Source organism: Trichomycterus rosablanca, chromosome 4 (assembly GCF_030014385.1).
Source record: "Trichomycterus rosablanca isolate fTriRos1 chromosome 4, fTriRos1.hap1, whole genome shotgun sequence".
Lineage (NCBI taxonomy): Eukaryota > Metazoa > Chordata > Actinopteri > Siluriformes > Trichomycteridae > Trichomycterus > Trichomycterus rosablanca.
The window spans coordinates 53,800,904-53,816,235 of NC_085991.1; the positions used below are offsets into that span (position 1 = coordinate 53,800,904).

The 15,332-nt window shown below is 48.1% G+C and overlaps 1 protein-coding gene across 5 annotated transcripts in view; it reads left to right on the forward strand.

Moving 5' to 3' along the window:
- The window catches only part of LOC134312530 (E3 ubiquitin-protein ligase TRIM39-like), a 29,655-nt gene that overhangs the window by 13,672 nt on the left and 651 nt on the right, over positions 1–15,332 (forward strand). Inside the window, exons 1-6 of one of the 5 annotated variants that reach the window (XM_062994535.1) lie at positions 2–583; positions 976–1,071; positions 1,158–1,391; positions 1,487–1,624; positions 13,105–13,117; positions 15,305–15,331. In XM_062994535.1, the coding sequence (XP_062850605.1) occupies positions 2–583; positions 976–1,071; positions 1,158–1,391; positions 1,487–1,624; positions 13,105–13,117; positions 15,305–15,331 (1,090 nt within the window). Of the gene's footprint in view, position 1; positions 584–975; positions 1,072–1,157; positions 1,392–1,486; positions 1,635–13,104; positions 13,118–15,304; position 15,332 lie in introns of those variants that run through there. The other 4 variants (XM_062994536.1, XM_062994537.1, XM_062994538.1 and 1 more) reach the window with 4 other exon arrangements.

Below are 15,332 nucleotides of genomic sequence, written 5' to 3' on the forward strand. Positions count from 1 at the left end.
CATGGCTTCCTCCAGCAGTTTCCTGTCTGAAGATCAGCTCCAGTGCTCCATCTGTCTGGATGTGTTCACTGATCCAATCTCTACTCCATGTGGACACAACTTCTGCATGACCTGTATCAAAGAGTGCTGGGACACCAGTTCACACTGCCAGTGTCCAGTATGTAAGATGGATTTTCCCAAAAGACCTGAACTACATGTTAACACCTTCATCTCTGGGCTGGCTTCTCAATTCAGGAAGCCAGTTCAGGTCAAATCAAGCAGCACTGTAGGAGAACCTACCAAATCCCTGGTGTTCTGTGAGGTCTGCAGTGAAAAGAAACGAGAAGCTCTGAAGTCCTGTCTGATCTGTATGGCCTCTTACTGTAAGACTCACCTGGAACCTCATGAGAAAATTTCTTCATTCAGGAAACACAAACTAATAAATCCTGTGGAGAACCTGGAGGATTACATCTGTCAGAAACATGAGAGACCTCTGGAGATGTTCTGTAGAGACGAACAGACGTGTGTGTGTCAGGTCTGCACTTTAGATGACCACAAGAACCACAACACAGTTCCTATAGAGCAGGAGAGTGCAGAGAAGAAGGTGAGCGACCTTCTTTCTTAGGGACATTTTTCAACAAGACAATGCAAAACCATAAGCTGCTTACAATGGCATGGCAATGAAGGAAGAGGGTATGGGTACAGGAGTGGCCTGCCTACAGTCCTGACCTGTCCTTAATTGAGACTATGTGTTGAATTTTGCAACATAAAATGTGGCAAGGAAAACTCTGTATTGTTGCACAACTTAAGACATTTTTTCTGTAGGAACGGGACAAAATAAAACCTGAAACACTAAATCACTAGGTCTCCTTGGTGCCAAACATTTTTTAAATGTTGTGAGAAGAAATGGGAATAGAGTTTAATTATATTAGTACTATATTAGCACTTCTAAAGGATTTCAATCATTTCTTTAAACACAACTTGTATATTTTTCAGACTCAGCTGGGAGCAACACAAGCAGAAGTTGAGCAGATGATCCAGGACCGACTGAAGAAGATCAAAGAAATCAAACATTCTGTAGAACTTAATAAAGTAAGAAAAGCTTGATTTCTAGGGACATAAACAGAGCCGCTATTTCTAATAACACTACATAAATGACTTGATGTTTCTCCTGGTAGAAAAACACAGAGAAGGAGAAAGCTGACAGCATGGAGATCTTCAGAGCTCTGATACACAGCATTGAGAGAAACCAGGCTGAGCTACTGAAGGTGATGGAAGAGAAGCAGAGAGCAGCAGAGCGTCAGGCTGAAGAGTTCATTAAAGATCTGGAGCAGGAAATCACTGAGCTAAAGGGCAGAAACACTGAGCTGGAGCAGATCTCCAACACTGAGGATCATCTCCACCTCCTACAGGTCAGAGTCCCTCTGTTTCTCAACAGAAATGCGGCACATGACAGGACAGCACTGGTCATGCTGAGGGATTTCTCCTCTCTCCTGCTGTACTGTAGATTTACCCGTCCCTGTGCAGACCTCCACCCACCAACAACTGGACTGATGTCAGTATTCAGCCTCATCTGGATGTAAGAACTCTAAGGAAAGCTCGATCTCAGCTTCAGGAATGTGTTGATGAAGAAATGAAGAAGATTGTCAGTATGGGTAAGTGTTTACTATTTATAAGATCTTGTTAGTTTGAGCAGATGAATTGCTTCTGACTTTTGCCAGATGAACGTTTCTCCACATGGAAGAGCTGCTGGCACTGTACATTTTTACTCTGCTTCACACCAATGGCCTTGTGTGTGGCAAGAAAAGGTAGTCTAGTAAAAACCACATTCGGTACATTGTGTGTACAGTTCTGTTTTAAAGTAATCACCCCTGTAAGCCTAATAACTGGTTGTGCCACCCTTGGCAGTAACAACTACAAACAAATGCTTGTGATCATTTGTGATGAGTCTTTGCATCTTAAACGTAGCATCATGAGCTGCTGCACATCACCAGACTGCATTTCGTTGCTCTGTACTTGTACATGTGTAATGACAATAAAGTTGAATCTAATCTAATCTAATCTAAACCAGACATGTTCTATTTTAGTTATGTTTAGATCCTACATGTCTGGCAGTGATCATGCTTCTGTGTGGCTAGTGTAATTGAATGTCAATAAAATTTGGTTAACTGTTTGATTTGGTGTTTATAAATATTAAGTATTTATATAAAATCCTAACAGTCAATTACTTTTTCCACATGGGTGGAAGTAATCCTGAACAGCCTTTTTCATTAAATGAAATCAATATTTAAAGAGCATTTCGTGTTCAACTTTGGTTTTTGTCTAATATTAAAAGCTATTTGATGATCTGAAACATAAGTGCAAGCAGCACAGGGGCTTGGTGGGTAGCACTGTGCCTCACAGCAAGAAGGTTCTAAGTTCTGTTCCCAGATTGAGTTTGCATGTTATACCGTGTTTGAGGAAAACAATGCTGTTTTCTTCAGGTGTTCCTCCCACAGTACAAAGACATTGCCCTGGGTATGATTGTGTGTTAATGTGTGTGTTTGCTTTGCAATGGACTGGCAACCTGCCCAGGATGTTTCTCTCCTTTTGCCCAGTGAATTGGACCCCCTACAACCCTATATAGTATAAAGCGGTGGTAAAAAAGTCAGTAAATGAATGGGTGAACATAAGTGTGACAGATATGCAGAAGAGATTGTAAAGGGGCAAATACTTTTTCACAGCCTGTACTGCTCTCCCCACGTGTTATGCTTCCAAAGCGTTAACATAGATTAAACAGCCAGCCAAACTCTTTTTAAGAGCCAGGAAGATGAACGTGCTTGTTCCTTTATTGACTCAAATCAGAGAGTGAAACTACAAATACAAGAGAAAATAGAAAAAAGGCTCAAAATACAGTCCATAAACTCATTAATAGCAGCAATACAAACGCGACTGATTGGATAACATCAAAGAGTTGCCGCGATCGTAAACGGTCATCAAATTACATCATATTCAAGTCACAAACATATCAGTATCACTTAATACTTACAGTCATTGCTTTCTGAATGTTACGGGGAGTGGGTTAAGGTGGTGGACCCAAGTGCAGAGTGTGTGTGTTTAATTATTATTATGATGAAAGTAGGGTGTGTAGATTATTCACCACTGTAAATTGTAATATATATATATATATATATATTTACTGGTGCAGTGATCACTGGAGCAAACTTAAAAATAAGTGTTACACGTTTTGGCTTGCGCCGGATTCGAACCGCGACCGTCAGGCACTGTAGCGCTGTGCTTTACTAACGTGCCACTGAGCTAGACACGAAGAACAGTGGAGTAAACACTACAAAAGGCGGTGTCAAACTAGAGGCGCGAAACGGCAAACAAAAGAGACGCTGATAATGCGTACTCAAACAAAGGAAGGTTTTTTAAAACGAAAACAAAACACAACTCAAACTCTCTCCCCACGCTCCCGTGGAGAAATGTCCTTATTCTCTTTCGAAAATCTTATGTGCTTGTGCGAACATACACAATGAAATAACTTTAAACAAAAAAACTGGAGAGCTGAGCTTCCTCCCTGGACAACTCAGCAACTTCCTTAACTTTTCCTTTTATTTTAACTCGACTATTTTCTTTTCGTTTGTTTTCAGTTCTTTCCCTTCCTTTCCTTTGCTTTCTGCTCTTTCCCTTTTCCTTTCTTTTCTGTTCTTTCCCTCACTATTCTTTTCTTCTCTTTTTTTTTTTTTTTTTTCTCTTTTATACAAACCCACTTTACCGTTCGCACTGTTTTAACGGTGCGACGCTGGCTGCTGTTTAACGCCGGGTTTATATGCACCGCTGCGCAGCTGAGTCTGTTTGGCACTGATTGCCGCTGAGGATTCTGGGGATTGGAGTTTTGAACCTCAGATCCATCAGCTCTTCTCCTGCGCTGCCCAGGCCCCCTGCTGGCGGCCGACTCCACTGACGGGACTCTTACAGAACCCCCCCCTCTAGGGGCGGCTCCCGACGTCCCCATTCCAGCGGCCCTGTTGCGCCGGAATTCCCGGATTAATTCCGGATCCAGGATCTGGCGCGCCGGAACCCATGTTCGCTCCTCAGGGCCGTATCCCTCCCAGTCCACTAAATACTGGGTGCTACCCCTGACCCGGCGGATGTCCAACAAACGGCGGACCGTGTACGCTGGAGCACCATCTATGAGGCGTGGTCTAGGAGGAGCAGTGCCTGGTGCCGGAGCACCACAAACAAAAGGCCTTAGGTGCGAAACATGGAATGTGGGGTGAACCCTCATGCTCGGTGGCAGATGCAAGCGATATGATACAGGATTTATGCGCCGTTCCACCTTGAAGGGCCCCACAAAACGGGGCGCCAGTTTGCGGGATTCCACCCGGAGTGGCAGGTCACGGGTGGAGAGCCAAACACGCTGGCCAACGCGAAAGGTTGGGGCGTCACGCCGCTTGCGATCCGCGACCCGCTTCCTGGCGGCAGTGGCTGCCTGGAGGGATGTGCGTGCCTTCTGCCAGGCCCGGCGGCAACGGCGGACGTATTGATCAACGGCTGGGACCCCTACATCTCTTTCCTGCTCTGCGAATAAGGGCGGTGGATACCCAAATTGGCACTCAAAAGGTGACATGCCCAGGGAAGAGTGCCAAAGGGTATTGTGGGCATATTCTGCCCATAGCAATTGGTCCGCCCAAGATGCAGCGTTATTAACCGTCAGACAGCGTAGCATCTGGCCTAGGTCTTGGTTTACCCTTTCTGTCTGGCCATTAGATTCCGGATGAAAGCCAGAGGCAAGGCTTACTGTGGCTCCCATCCGTTGACAGAAGGCCTTCCAAAACCGGCTTGCAAACTGGGGACCCCTGTCAGACACTAGGTCACTGGGCATCCCATGTACCCTGACCACATGTTGCAGCAGTAGGTCAGCTGTCTCCTTGGCAGTTGGAAGTTTGCGCAGGGCCACAAACTTGCACGCCTTGGAAAAGCGATCCACAATCACCAGGATCACCGTGTTGCCCTTAGATGGTGGTAGGCCCGTTACGAAGTCCAAGGAGATGTGAGACCATGGACGTGCTGGGATGGGTAACGGTTGAAGGAGCCCTGGGGGGCGAGACCTGGGTGATTTGCTTTTTGTGCATACCTCACAAGCAGCTATATGGGCTCGGACGTCTTTCTCCATCCCCGGCCACCAAAAGCGTCTCCGGAGGAATTCCAGGGACCGGTTAACACCTGGATGTCCGGAGAATGGAGAGGAGTGTCCCCACTGTATGACCGGCAAACGGGCTGATGTGGGGACATACTGACGTCCATGGGGTCCACCTCCCGGATCTGGCTCTTGACGAAGAGCCTCCCGGATGGTGTCCTCTATCGCCCAGCGGAGAGGGGCCAGAATCTGGGCAGTGGGTATGATGGGCTCTGGTGAAGGGTCAGGGCCAGCAGGGGCCCACTGTCTGGACAGAGCGTCAGGTTTGGTGTTTTTAGATCCTGGCCTGTAAGACAACACAAAGTGAAAGCGACCGAAGAACAAAGCCCACCGGGCCTGTCTAGGGTTTAGTCGCTTCGCTTGCTGGATGTAGGCCAAGTTCTTGTGGTCTGTCCAGACCACAAAAGGATGATTGGCCCCTTCCAACCAGTGCCTCCACTCCTCTAACGCAAGCTTGACAGCAAGGAGTTCCCTATCCCCAATGCTGTAGTTGCGCTCTGCTGGGGTTAGTCTGTGCGAGTAGAACGCACAGGGATGGAGTTTTTTGTTTGGTCCTAGGCGCTGGGAGAGTACCGCTCCCACGCCAACATCAGAGGCATCTACCTCAACAATAAAAGGTTCATCAGAGTTGGGTAACTGAAGTACCGGGGGTGACGTCAGTCGCGCCTTGATCCCCTCAAAGGCTACTTCTGCCTCAGTAGTCCAGTGAAAGGGCCCTGGGGTTTTCCGGGTTAGGGCAATAATGGGTGCTGCCACAGTACTGAAGTTACGGACGAACCGCCGAAAGAAGTTGGCAAATCCTAGGAACGACTGGACCTGCCGAAGAGAGGCAGGACGGGGCCAGTCCACCACAGCTTTAAATTTTGCTGGGTCCATACGGAGGGTACTTTTCGATACTACGAAACCCAGGAAGGAAACTGTTTCTGTGTGGAACACTGATTTCTCAAGTTTAACATAAAGGCGGTTCTCCAAAAGCAGTTGGAGAACCCGTCTGACGTGTCCTTCATGTTCCTCTACAGACCGGCTGTAAATGAGAATATCGTCAAGGTAGACGTACGCGTACCTGTCCAGGGTTTCTCTTAATACTTCATTGATGAAGCGTTGAAAAACGGCAGGTGCATTCATAAGACCAAAGGGCATCACCCGGTACTCATAATGCCCTGAGGGGGTGATGAAGGCCGTCTTCCATTCATCCCCCTGCCTTATGCGAATTAGGTTGTACGCGCTGCGCAAGTCTAATTTCGTAAAGATAGAGGCTTGCTGCAGCGCTTCGAAGGCCGTCTGCATGAGGGGCAATGGATAGCGATCCTTAATTGTGATTGCGTTAAGCCCCCTATAATCTATGCAGGGCCGGAGGCCCCCATCCTTTTTGCCCACAAAGAAAAACCCAGCGCCCGCCGGCGACGAGGAGGGTTGTATGAACCCAGATTCAAGAGCCTCCCGGATATATGTGTCCATAGCAACGCGCTCAGGGGAAGACAGTGCAAACAATCGCCCTCTCGGAGGTGTGGTGCCAGGGAGAAGATTGATCGCACAATCGTATGCCCTATGAGGAGGAAGAATCTGGGCCTTGGCCTTACTAAACACCTCTTTAAGGTCCCAGTAAACACTGGGAACCTGGGCGAGGTTGGGTATCTGGGACATTTGGGACTCTGGTGCCGCAGGAACTGGTCCGTAATGCCCCAAGCAGGTCCCCTGACATTGGGGGCTCCATGCATATATGGACCGTGAAGCCCAGTCAATACGAGGGTTATGGGACTTAAGCCATGGGTATCCTAGCACCAATTGTAGGTGGGGGGCCTGTGTTAGGTATAACTCCACCTGCTCCACATGGGGGCCCACCTGCATAGCTAGGGGTTTGGTACGATGAGTGACCAGGCCAGAGCCCACAGCCCGGCCATCAATGGCGAGAATGGGCAGAGGTTGGTCCAAGGGTTCGACCGGAAGCCCAAGGGACAAGGCTAATGAGGAGTCAATAAAACTGCCGGCGGCTCCAGAGTCCACAAATGCCTTTAATTTAATGTGCTGTCGCGGGGCCCATGACAGAGTGACAGGGAGGAGGAGTCCGGAAGTGGGGGAAAGTGAGTGGTCTATTCCCGACCCCCCTGATCGAGGTAGACCCTTCCATTTCCCGATTTATGTAAGGTGGCCGCTCCAGTAGAGGAGCGGACAGGCCGTGGACTGGGCAGACGGGTACCTCCCAGCTGCATGGGCTCCGGTACCTCTTGTGTGGGTAGCATCTGCTCTAGAGGGCCTTGCCAAGACCGACCAAACCCAGGAGCACGTACACTTCTTGCCCGCTCCTGGACTCTCTGGCGCATGCGGTTGTCCAGGCGGATCCATACATCATAGAGTGCATGCAGGGTGGAGGGCAGATCGCGAGTAGCCAGCTCGTCCTTAATCCTGCCATTAAGTCCTCGCTGGAATATTGCTACCAAGGCCACCTCATCCCACCCACTTTCGGCTGCCAGAGTGCGGAATTCAATTGCATAATCCGCCACTGAGCGTGCCCCCTGGGTGAGTTCCAGAAGGCGTGGCCCAGTCTCCTTTCCACCAACAGGCTGGTAGAAGGTTTGGCGGAGTGCTTCAGTAAACGACTGACTGGTAGCGCAGTCTGGGGAGCTTTGTTCCCAAAGGGCGGTGGCCCAGGTCAGTGCTCTGCCTGTGAGAAGGGACACCATGTAAGCCACTTTTGAGCGTTCCGTGGGGAATCGAGACGGCTGCTGCTCAAACACAAGTGAGCACTGCAGTAGGAATCCCCTGCATTTGTCTGGTTCCCCTGCATAACGCTCAGGAGTAGCCACTTGGGAGTCTTCCCTGACCGGGAGTGGGTCTAAAAAATGAATGGGCACCTGAGGGGAAGGCTGTTCTGTAGCAGCTGCCGCCTGAGCTGTTTCAGTTTGTCTGTTGACCAATAATGTCAACTGCTGCATCATCTCTTGCAGCAGTTGCTCATGGCGGCCAATGGCGGCACCCTGAAGTTGCATAGCTTCCTTCAGGTGCCCTACCTCCGCTGGATCCATGTTGGTCGCACCGTTCTGTTACGGGGAGTGGGTTAAGGTGGTGGACCCAAGTGCAGAGTGTGTGTGTTTAATTATTATTATGATGAAAGTAGGGTGTGTAGATTATTCACCACTGTAAATATATATATATATTTACTGGTGCAGTGATCACTGGAGCAAACTTAAAAATAAGTGTTATACGTTTTGGCTTGCGCCGGATTCGAACCGCGACCGTCAGGCACTGTAGCGCTGTGCTTTACTAACGTGCCACTGAGCTAGACACGAAGAGCAGTGGAGTAAACACTACAAAAGGCGGTGTCAAACTAGAGGCGCGAAACGGCAAACAAAAGAGACGCTGATAACGCGTACTCAAACAAAGGAAGGTTTTTTAAAACGAAAACAAAACACAACTCAAACTCTCTCCCCACGCTCCCGTGGAGAAATGTCCTTATTCTCTTTCGAAAATCTTATGTGCTTGTGCGAACATACACAATGAAATAACTTTAAACAAAAAAACCGGAGAGCTGAGCTTCCTCCCTGGACAACTCAGCAACTTCCTTAACTTTTCCTTTTATTTTAACTCGACTATTTTCTTTTCGTTTGTTTTCAGTTCTTTCCCTTCCTTTCCTTTGCTTTCTGCTCTTTCCCTTTTCCTTTCTTTTCTGTTCTTTCCCTCACTATTCTTTTCTTCTCTTTTTTTTTTTTTCTTTTCTCTTTTATACAAACCCACTTTACCGTTCGCACTGTTTTAACGGTGCGACGCTGGCTGCTGTTTAACGCCGGGTTTATATGCACCGCTGCGCAGCTGAGTCTGTTTGGCACTGATTGCCGCTGAGGATTCTGGGGATTGGAGTTTTGAACCTCAGATCCATCAGCTCTTCTCCTGCGCCGCCCAGGCCCCCTGCTGGCGGCCGACTCCACTGACGGGACTCTTACACTGAAGGGTTAATATGACAGATCGAACCAGTTGAAAGTAATATAAACTTATATAAAAGTAGCGACCACGCTTTCTCTTTTACATTCAGAACTACTGTTGTGCACCCTTTTACCTCCGTGTGCGTCAAAACGAAGGTTCCGCTATTAACATGAAATCTTATAAAACAGTGCAAAAGTAATGTAAACAAACACTTCAAGTTATTTTCCTTTTTAAAGTTATTTAAGAACATACAACATATGTAAACAGAACACTCCCCGTCTGGCATTTAATGCCACTTAAGGTTTAACAGTCCGTACTTGACCTTTGGCCTTCTTTAGGCAAGAGTAGGACAACGTCTGTAATAGGTCTGAAAAAAGTCTTTACTTTTCCTTGTGAAGCAGTCTTTATTTCAGTCTTTCTGACCTTACCATCTCTGCTTGGAAAGGTGGCAGTGATCAGACCCATAGGCCACTCGTTACGGGGAGACTGGGTCTCTTTAAGCAACACAACATCCCCTACTTGAAGATCTCGTGTTGCTGTGCGCCATTTGCGCCTTGGTTGAAGAGTGTGGAGGTATTCTTTTCTCCATCGTGTCCAGAACTCATTTGCCAAAGCCTGCACTTGTCTCCACTGACACTTGAACAGATTCTTTTCAGTAAAAGTGCCGGCTGGAGCAGACACCCCCGGCTTTTGAGTTATCAGCATAGCAGGAGTCAGCAACACTGATGACGAGGGGTCAGTAGAGATTGGAACTAATGGCCTTGCATTAATTATGGCACACACCTCTGCCATCAAAGTACACAGCACTTCATGAGTCAGGTCCCTTTGCTTTCTTTGTAGGAGCATGGAGTCAAGTATTCTGCGGGCTACGCCAATCATGCGCTCCCACACGCCCCCCATGTGAGAGGCATGCGGCGGGTTGAACTCCCATGTGCAGCTGTTGTCATGAAGGTACTTTAAAGTGCTGACTTGTTTTAGGTCATCTGGTCTCATGCTCAGTTCAGCGCTGGCCCCGACAAAGTTAGTACCTCGATCTGATCTCAGCTGCTTTGCTGGCCCCCTCAGAGCGAAAAATCTTCTCAAGGCATTGATGCAGCTGGGTGAGTCCATGCTTTCAATGAGCTCTATATGCACTGCCCTGGTGCTCATGCATGTGAAGAGAATAGCCCACCGCTTACTATGGGCTATGCTTCCTCTGGTGCGTCGAGTGACTATGTTCCAGGGCCAAACACATCCAATCCTACGAACGTGAATGGTGGAGATGAGCTCAGACGTTCCGGGGGGAGGTCAGCCATCTTCTGAACCTCAAGCTTCCCCCTCAGCTTGCGACAGGTGACGCAGTGGTGGATGACTGAGCCTATTAGCCTCTTGCCTGCAACAACCCACAGGCCGGCAGCCCTCACAGCCCCCTCTGTAAAGTGCCGCCCTTGATGCTGCACCTTTGTGTGGTAATGGCTCACCATTAATTTTGTAACGTGGCATTTTGGGAGAATGATTGGATTTCTCACCTCAGGCTCAACAGATGCGTGTCTTAGACGTCCACCAACCTGCAGAAGACCATCGCACATGACAGGATCAAGATTCAGGATAGCGCTTGACTTTGAAATCATTCTATTTTCTTGTAGTGCTGCATACTCTTCTGGATAGGCATCCCTCTGAACAGACCTAAGTATGACTCGCCTGGCAGCATCCAGCTCTTCTGGAGTGTGCGGTTTTTTGCACAGGTGCCATCCTTTACATGCATTCAAACAGTCTGACTTGAATGAAGTGGCTTGGTGGATTAAGAAGGAAACAGCTCTCAGTAGGGACTCCAAAGTGGAAAAGCGCTGGAATCGCTCTGAGGTGAGTTTACCTTCACTGAGGTGCGTTGCGAGTGTGGTTAGCTGAGGCCTCACATCTGTATCGTTTTCGGGATCCACTAACTGGAAGGACTCATGCGTCTCAGGCTGATGTGGTTTGTAGAGGAATTCTGGTCCCGTAAACCACATGGTGGTGGTGAGTTGTGATGCAGGCACTAACCTAGTGGCCAGATCAGCTGGATTTTGATCTGTAGGTATGTAGTGCCACTGCTGAGGAGAGGTGGTTTGTCGTATGCGGTGAACACGGTTGTGCACATACACAAAGAACCGCTTAGACTCGTTGTATATATACCCCAGAACCACTTTGCTGTCACAGAAAAACTTCACAGCATCTGGCTTATGGTCGAGCTCCTCCAGGATCAGTTCGGCCATTTCCACTGCTAGCACGGCGCCACACAGCTCAAGGCGAGGGATGGTTGGTTCTGGTTGAGGAGCAAGCTTTGCTTTTCCGAGCACAAAACCCACTCTACATTGCCCATTTGTTGTTACGAGTCTCAGGTAAGCCACCGCACCTATGGCCCAGCTAGAAGCATCTGAAAAGAGACACAGTTCAGTGTATGTGGCATTAGAGAAGGACTGTTGGGTGTATGCGCGTGGTATATGGAGGGTGCTCAGATCTTGTAGCGACTTTTTCCACATTTCCCACTTGTTAAGCTGGTCTGTAGGAAGTTCAGCGTCCCATTCTTGGGCCTCCGTGCAGAGTTCTCGCAGCAGTGCACGTCCCCGGATAGTCACTGGTGCAGCAAAACCCAGCGGGTCGAAAAGACTGTTAACTGTGGATAGGACTCCACGGCGGGTAAACGGTTTGTCGCTGATGGCAACTTTGAATGTGAACGTGTCTGAGTCAATGTCCCAGCACAAACCCAGGCTTCTTTGTACTGGTAGTGCTTCGTCATCCAGGCCTAAGTCTTTCAGGCCTGCAGCCAGGTCTTCGGGTGGGAAGGCTTGCATTACCGCAACACTGTTTGGAGGCAATCTTATGCAGTTTGAGGTTTGACTCCACGAGTGATGCTTGAGTGCGCTTGAGTAGATCAATGGCTTCAGATTCAGAGGGCAGCGAGATGAGCCCATCGTCTACATAAAAGTGTCTCTCCACAATGTGGCGTGAGTCAGATCCATACCTTTTTTCGCCCTTTAGAGCTGCTCTCCGAAGTCCATATATAGCCACCGCAGGTGATGGGCTATTTCCAAACACGTGCACTCGCATTCTGTACTCTGCTACCTCCTTTGTCAGGTCATTATCTTTGTGCCAGAGAAATCTTAAATAGTCTCTGTGGTCTTCTCTCACTAAGAAGCAATAAAACATTTGCTGGATGTCCGCCGTCAGCGCAATGAGCTCTTTTCTGAATCTGAGCAGTACTCCGAGAAGGGAGTTGTTCAAATCAGGACCAGAAAGCAGGACACTGTTGAGAGAGAGGCCGTTTTCTTGTGCACTCGAGTCGAACACAACTCTAATTTGGCCCGGCTTTTGAGGGTGGTACACCCCGAAAATGGGTAAGTACCAGCGTTCTGCATTCTCATGAAGGGGGGCAGCATCTTCCGCATGTCTGTTTTCAAAGAGTTTCTCCATGAAGCTGATGAACTGTTCTTTCATTTCAGGATTCTTGCTCAAAGTGCGCCGCAAGGAGTGGAGACGAGAGAGGGCCTGAGCACGGTTATTAGGAAGGCGTGGCCTGGGTGATCTGAATGGCAGTGGGGCGATCCAGTCGTTTTGTTGATCTCTTTTGAACTCTGTGTACATTGTTTTCATAAATGTCTCATCTTCAAAAGACAAAGCGGGTTTATTGTCATTTGCTGTTCTCATGAACACATTAAATCCAAGTTTGTCTTCGGGACGCACACTGATGGGAGACTGGTTGGAGAGGTCATATCTTTGCTCCCCGCCGTGGCTTGCCTTATCTTTGACGTGGATGTGATTTTGACACGGTGTCAGGTAAGATGGACGGCCGTTCTGCAGGACATTCGTCTTGAAGACAGCAACAGTAGGCTTGTGGGCACTGTTAATGCAAACTTCCCCAACTATGACCCACCCCAAATCTAAGCGCTGGGCGAAAGGTGCATTGTTAGGGCCATTAATCTGTTGTCTCACTTTATGTACACGGATAATGTCTCTCCCTAATAAAATGAGAATCTGTGCTTCAGGATCAAGCTTTGGGATATGAGGAGCCACTGGTCTCAGGTGAGCGTGGGAAAGAGCGACCTCTGGTGAAGGAATTTCAGACCTGTTGCTCATGATCTCATTACACTCGATAAGTGGGGGCAACTCCAGACACACTGGGTCGTTAACTGCTTCTATCTGGAAGCCGACTGCTTTCCTCCCAGCCATTTCAGTGGTGCCAGCGCAGGTCCTCATCAGATAAGGAGCAGGGCGACCATGAATGCCAAAGAACTGGAAAAACTCAGACCTGGCCAGCGAGTGGTTGCTCTGGTCATCAATGATAGCGTACATCTTCACAGCACGTTCTCTTTCGCCTCGTGGGTAAACTCGCACCAAGCATATTTTCGCACAGGATCGAGCTGGGAGGCCATCTCCGCAGACCTCTGTACACCTTGACGTTACTTCTGAAGGACAGCTGTGTTGCTGTTCCATGTGTGGCTCTGGCACATAAGACGTTGCTGGTGGCAGGGTAGTGTCTGGATGCATGGCTGTGCAGTGTTCCTCACTTTCACACTCGTTGCATTTCAGTTTCACTGGACATTCCTTCGCCATGTGAACAGCAGAGCAGCACCTGAAACACCTTCGGTGTTCTTTTAATAACCTTTTACGTTCCCTGAGCGGCTTCATTTTAAAACCTCTACATTTTTCCAGAGGATGTGGCTTGTTGTGAAGTGGACAGAACTTAGCTGGTTCATTTACCTCATTCTCTTTTTCACGTTCATCAGCCTTTGCTGCCAAGTCGGTCTTGTGGACAGATATGGCAGTTCTCGCACCCTCGTGTCTCCCTGCAGCTCTCTCGTTGCGATGGTGACCGTAGTTGTTGTTGGTCAGGATAAAGCTGGGGTCATTCCTGGCCTTTGCTTCACATGGGGAGCAATCTTGCTGCTGACGAGCTCTAGATGGACAGTGAGAGTACGGAGTGGGAAGCCGAGGTGAATGTGGCTGATTCTCCGATGCGGGTAGGCACTTACTTTGTCGTGTGTTCGAATGAACAGATCGGGCATCGTGGGGGGATGTATGGCTTACCACAGAGGCTTTTCTTGACGCTGGTGACTCTTTGATATGTAGAGGATTTGTGTCTGGAGGGGGGGCATCGGGGTTGAAGCTGACCTGTGTCTGTTGTTCCACGTACGTCTCCGTCCGCTGCTGTACCTCCAGAGGTGTGACGCCACTCCTTGGACTAAGCATGTCCTCACACTCCATTTCTGCTGCCGCCTCTAACACTTCAGCCTCTGCATTGGCAGCAGCCGCTGCTTTTTCAAGTTCAAGGGCTTGCAAGCTCGCTTCCAATGAAGCCTTTTCCAGATCCAATCTAGCTTTCTGCTTCTTTATTTCTAACTCTTGCTGTGCAAATGCAGCTCTGGCGCGCGCGGCTTCAGCTACAGCTCTGGCTCTTGCAGCCGCACCAGCTACTGAGTACTTGGAAGCAGATGTGTGCCTAGATCCGGACACTGATGGTGCATTTTCTACTGAACAGTTCTCCATATCTGTCGTATGAATCGTTCTGACGGTATGACTTTTCACTGTACTGCTCTCTGTATGTGTTATGCTTCCGAAGCGTTAACATAGATTAAACAGCCAGCCAAACTCTTTTTAAGAGCCAGGAAGATGAACGTGCTTGTTCCTTTATTGACTCAAATCAGAGAGTGAAACTACAAATACAAGAGAAAATAGAAAAAAGGCTCAAAATACAGTCCATAAACTCATTAATAGCAGCAATACAAACGCGACTGATTGGATAACATCAAAGAGTTGCCGCGATCGTACTACTTAATACTTACAGTCATTGCTTTCTGAAGGGTTAATATGACAGATCGAACCAGTTGAAAGTAATATAAACTTATATAAAAGTAGCGACCACGCTTTCTCTTTTACATTCAGAACTACTGTTGTGCACCCTTTTACCTCCGTGTGCGTCAAAACGAAGGTTCCGCTATTAACATGAAATCTTATAAAACAGTGCAAAAGTAATGTAAACAAACACTTCAAGTTATTTTCCTTTTTAAAGTTATTTAAGAACATACAACATATGTAAACAGAACACAGCCCATACAGCCCATCCCGATATTGAAGCTCCTATGAGTGTTGGTCACCACACTGTGTTGGTTAATGTTCATGTTCCAGCTTCATATTGTGCTTTATAATCATCACTTTAAAATAATTATTTCTAGCAGTAAATAATTTTGTTCTTTATTTTATTCCAACCAGAACTGAAGAGAATTCAACAATATGCAGG